The 5650-nt window shown below is 43.2% G+C and overlaps 1 protein-coding gene across 1 annotated transcript in view; it reads right to left on the bottom strand.

The window, feature by feature from the left end:
- The window catches only part of ANKHD1 (ankyrin repeat and KH domain containing 1), a 138475-nt gene extending 137992 nt beyond the window's left edge, over window positions 1-483 (bottom strand). The window contains exons 1-2 of the mRNA XM_044659894.1: window positions 469-483; window positions 178-420 (exon numbers count right to left, since the gene is read on the bottom strand). Of these exons, the coding sequence (XP_044515829.1) occupies window positions 178-420; window positions 469-483 (258 nt within the window). The remainder of the gene's footprint in view (window positions 1-177; window positions 421-468) is intronic.
- Window positions 484-5650: the final 5167 nt, after the last annotated feature.

Consider the following 5650-nt stretch of genomic DNA (forward strand, 5'->3'; position numbering starts at 1 on the left):
AAGACAATGATGCTTTGCTAGTTCTGCTGCTGCTGCAGTCGCTGCCGCTGCCGCCGCCGCCGCCGCCGCCGCCGCCGCCGCCGCTGCCGCTGGTCCCCGGAGCGAGAGGAGCTGCAGGAGGAAGAAGCTTCTCCTTCCCCCAGTCCCAGCAGCGCCACTAACTTCCCACAGCCTAACCTGCTGCCTCCCGCCCCCCCACTCGCCACTGGCTGCAGAGCCCCGGCGGCCGCCGTTTATTGGCCGCGGCCGCCCGTCGCTCAGTCCCTTCGTCACGCGCTGCTCGCTGGCTCGAGGCCACCAAGCTGCGTTGAGCAGCGCAGGCCGAGGCGGTTGCGAGCGCCCACCCTCTGCTCCGCGCGCGCCAATTTCCGGTCTTTCTGTGTTCTTATTGGCTAGCTTCCTTGCCCATCGCTTCCCAACCTTAATGTGGATTAGCCGGCCGTGTCGTCAGTCCTGTTGACCCCTCACAATGGGGGATTTCATTGGCGCAATGAAGTGTCGGTCACTTGGTCACCGGACGTCGCGTGGCGCAATTGGCCGGTTAGTGTGGCTGTCATCCCGCCCCCCATCTGAGGTGACGGGAAGGGGCTGGGGAATCCCCAATTCCGATTTCACTTCTGGCGAGAATGATGCCCAGGGATAGGTGAGGTTTGGAGTAGCATTCACTCTCCAGTTGGTTTGGTTTCCGTAGCACCGGCCCAAAGAGCCAGGGAGGGAAGGGGAAGAAGAGGGCAACGCAGTTCCTAGGCGCCGCTCTGGGACAGGCGCGGAAACTATGGCCGGTCAGAGAAAGTGCGACCTATGATTGGAGGAAAGTGCTGTCAGTCAACGAAAGACCCCGCCCCTTCCATCAGGCTATGATTGGAGGAACAGACCGTCAGTCAGTACCAGAGAGTTCCGCCCGTTGGCAGGTGAGGTTACACTTCCCTTTGAACCCCACCCTCTGGCATCTTCCTACGGCCTTTCCTCCTTGTTATAGGAGGCAGAGAATTGCCCAGGGGTGTGGAGAACTTCTCCGAAGCTACGAAAGCCTCCGGCTTCCTGAGGCCCGGCCTCGCCCCTGCCCCTTCATGAAGTGCTGGGCGCTGGGCGCGCGGGACTGCCTTGGGTAACCGCTCTAAGGCGTTTCCGCGGGAAGCCTTCCAGCCCCAATCTTCATGACTCCGCCCAGGCCCAAGCGCGGGCGGCTGCGGACTCGGAGTCTCAGTCCACGCCCCTCCCCCCAGCCTTGAGCTGCTGTCACGGCTTCGGTGTCACCTTCACACCACTCCCCTTCCCTGCCCCCCCAACCCCCAGCGGAGTGTGTTGCAATAGGCTGGGCTCAATGGGACTGCGCCTTCCGCCCGGCCGGGCCTCGCGGCTCCCGCTGTGGGGCAAAGGACGAGCCGCGGCAGTCCGCGGGTCTCGCTTGACTCGGGACCCAGTTCAGCCTCAGACCCACTCGCTGGCTATCACCCTGGGCTTGTCAAGAAGGCTGTAGGGGAGCTTCCTTAAGGGTCCTCCGTAGGGAGAATGTCGTTAATGTTCTTGGCACTCCGGGGATGAAAGTTCTTATTGCTGCGGATCTTCTAGAATAAATGTTCCAGCTGGAAGGGGCCGCTTTGGATAGCCACTGGAACTGAGCCTCGATAAATAAGTCGACTTGTTCGAGGTCACACAGTTAGGGTGGTGACTGAGCTAGGGATAAAATCCATTCCCTAAGATTACCAAATCCAAGGCTCTTTCCACTCCACCTGCCAGGCCTCTGTCCTCTTAAGCAAGAGAGAGAGGAACCTTGGAGAAGCTTGGGTCCCCACGTGTCCTCCCACTCTGAAAATGTCAACATTATAATGAATTGGCTAAAGACTTAAAGATTTGACACTGCTTACTGTCTTGCAAGCCTTAGTAAAATTTAGTTTTTATACAGCTTGGTAGTGCAATATTTTTTGTTTTGTCGGTTTTGAACTAGCAACTGAAAAATACCTTTGGAAACAATCTAGGAAATCAGTTTCTACAAAAATATTAGGAGACTCCTGATGATTGACAGTGTATCCAAAGCATTATGATTTGTTCCCTTTATTTATGTGAAACATTCAAATGGCCCTAAAGCATATTAGATAAGCTTATTTTTCAGGTATTCAAAGGAGTTTATACTTAAACAGAAGGAATTCTTCTGTAAATGCTACATGAGAATATTGTTGAAGATAATTTACTATGACTTCATCTGGCATCTATGAAACGTATTATTTCAGATCTCCACTGTTTTGGAATCTGAAACTGTATAGGTCTAGTTTATGACCCAAACTAACAACAAAAGACACTCAACAGGGCCCAACCCACTTCAAAGTTGAATGATTCAGAATCAGCATGTATACATTCTACAACAAAAATAGTACAACACTATTAGGGAGGAGAGGGGTCTTCTTGCCATGCCTGTTAACTCATACTTTTGAACTATCTAAAAACACTGTATTTTCCAATTTATTTAAACAAGGGCTCTGAATCTCAGAGGCTTTTTTCCTAGAATTATATCTTATTCCAGGTAGATCTGAGAAAAAAATTATCTCCTGAATGTGGATAGTCACAGTGGTGTAACTGATTGCCCAATGATCCCTAGGACACCTGGTCCTTTAGCTGGAGGCACTTGGTGGCTTAATGGTTTAACAGTATGGTAGTTGAAAACTTCCAAACCCAATCTTGTACTTTACTGATACGTAAAATTAATACTAAACAGTATTTAACAATTTCAATGAATTATAACTGCCCTCACATGGTATTTTGAGGATCATAGGCCTTTACATACTTTCTATTTGCTTCTCAAAGCAACCTTTTTGAGATAAGTGCTATTTATTTCCATTTTACATTGAAATCTGAAGCCATGTCTGGATTGGGAATTAGAAAACCAGAGTTTAGATTGCAGTTCTGCTACAATCTAGCTATGTGAACTTCAGTAAGTCATTTAACCTTTTTAGATCTTCTTCGTCCATAAAATGAAGGGATTGGATTTAGGTGGTCTTTAATAACCATGGTAGTATTTTTCTGCTTATTTTATGATCATCTCCCCCAATCACAATTGATATGTGTTGCACATTAAAGATAAAGATATAAATCTATAGCAGTATGATTTGGAATGTGACCTCCGTTTCGTTTCCACATCTGCAAAAGAATGAAACTCATGCAGATGTGAATATACTAGAAAAATGTGCTAATAAAACTAGTGAAAAGATAAAATATTGAATAAATTTTAAAGAACACAAAACTCTTTTAGAGAATATATTTTGTTTTAAATGAACATGAGAACAAAAACCACTTTATATAGGAAAAGGATCAGAATTTTTATTTAAGTAACCATGAGCAGATCTGTAGAACTTTGACTCTACTTTATCATTTCAACATACATTTACGTGCATAGCTCTGTTTTGGCCCTGGAGGAGAGGGGGGTGGTACATAGTCTTAAGTAAGACATAGGCCTTGCCTCCTTAGAGCTCAGAGTTTATTAGGGAATTTATATTATACTGTAAGTATAGTAGAGAAAGTCAAAGCCATCCTATGTAAAGCCAAGAAGGACAGAGGAAAAATAAAGGGAAATTCTGCAGCTCCAAAATTTTATTTAAAAATATTAACATGAAAAAAAATCTGTAAAGGATATTAGCTTGACAAGCCAAACCAGTGATACATACTCATGAGAGTAAAATTTTCAATTCACATTTTAATTTGATGGATAACCCAAAGCTTTTCAGGATGTTTAATTTCCTTATATAAATTTTATGCTTGATATACTTTAGGTATGAAGTAAACATGTTGGTTTATTTGATAAGACAGATATATGTACAAGTTGTCTCTTGGTTAGAATGTAAGCCGCTTAAGGACAGAGACTTAATTTTTTCTTTGTATCTAAAACATTTGGAATAATGCCCATAGCATATATAGTAAGTGTTAATAAAAAGCTTGTTGCTCAGTCAGTGGATGGATTGATTAATCAGTGATTGCAGATGTGGATCCAGAGTCACACAACTGTGCCATATAACAGTAATGTTTGGTTATAATCTTAATATTTCTGGGAATGAGATGCCCCAGTATGGATTTTAAAAGAGTTAAAATACCTTTTACCTCCCCCCCTCAACTTATCAGCAAATCCAATTATACCTAATTGAATAGTTCCATCTTATATTTGGAATAAGAGCTGGAAATCATCCATGGAGAGACAGAAAGGCATGTGTTTTGCCAAGAGTGAGACTTGACTCCAATGAGACTCCATTACCTCTGTCACCCTACTACATACATGCCTTAGGTCTTTACTCTCATCTAACAGTGTAAAATACTAATAAATCCTGACAGTCTTGAAGGGTCAAGGTTAGATGGTAAGTAAGGTCTCTCTCTCTCTCTCTCTCTCTCTCTCTCTCTTTTTTTTTTTTTGTCATGACAAACTTAATAATGCCTCTTCAGGAGGTAGTGAGCTCTTGAAATTGGATGGTGTTCTTCTCGCCTTTTTGCAAGTTCAAAACAAAACAACAGTGATGACAGTGCATAAATTCAGATGTGCCTCCACATTGTTTATTTGATTTATTCTTTGAAGGGTAGGCAAGAAGAGATATGGTTAATGGAGAAAGGGAATCCAGAGTGAGATTTACACAGAGGACAGTTTGTCATTTGTGCTTACAATCTTTTGTACTTTTTCAGAGAGGGGCCAAAATTTCCAGAAACTGCCTAGTAATATGGCATCTCAGGGATTTACTACCAGGTTGCTTTTTGGATATTGTTCATCATTGAAGGTAGCTCTTATACCTCAAATAAATTCATTTCTTAAATCTATGTGCAGTTGTGACACAGCTCAAGCAAGTTACACCCTTAAATTCTATATAATTTTAATCCATTAACAAGTATTTATTGAGCAGCTGCTATGTGAGAGGTCCGTGGAACATGTGAAGGTGAATAAGTCATAGTGCTTGCCCTCAACATAGTTGGGAATATATAATGTTTAAAGCAGTAATTGCATGAGGCAGTGTGGTATAAAAGGAAAGTTCACTGGTTTTGAATTCAGAAGATCTAGATTCAAATTCTGATTGCTATTTATTGCCCATATGGTAAATCACTTAATCTTTCTGTATCTTCATTTCCTCCTCTAAAATGATGGTGTTGGCATAAATAGTCTCTAAAGTCTCTTCCAGACCTAAATCCTATGATTCTAGGTATAGGAATAAAATGCTATAAAAGTTTTTAGTAAAAAAAAAAAAAGAGAGAGAGATTACTTTCAGTTGGGAAAGATCATGGAAGAGATGTCATTTGAGCTCTCTTTTAAAGGACAGCTAGGTAGCTCAGTGGATAGAGAGCCAGGCATAGAGAAGAGAGGTCCTGGTTTCAAATGTGGCCTCAGATACTTTCTAGCTGTGTGACCATGGGTAAGTTACTTAACCCCAATTGTTTAGCCTTTACTGCTCTTCTGTCTTGGAAATGATACTTACTATTTGTTCTAAGATGGAAGGGAAAGACTTAAAAAAGGTTGGGGCTTGGCAAGTCCTCACACCAGAGGTGCTAGCCTTCCTGGAATACCCTCTACTTTCCAAAGGACTGTAGAAGTCACCTAATATACCTTCTTCATTTTTCATAAGGAAATTGAGTCCCATGCTAATTGGTGTGTTCTGTGTCAATCAGGCAATAAGTAACAGATTTG

Source organism: Gracilinanus agilis, chromosome 2 (assembly GCF_016433145.1).
Source record: "Gracilinanus agilis isolate LMUSP501 chromosome 2, AgileGrace, whole genome shotgun sequence".
Lineage (NCBI taxonomy): Eukaryota > Metazoa > Chordata > Mammalia > Didelphimorphia > Didelphidae > Gracilinanus > Gracilinanus agilis.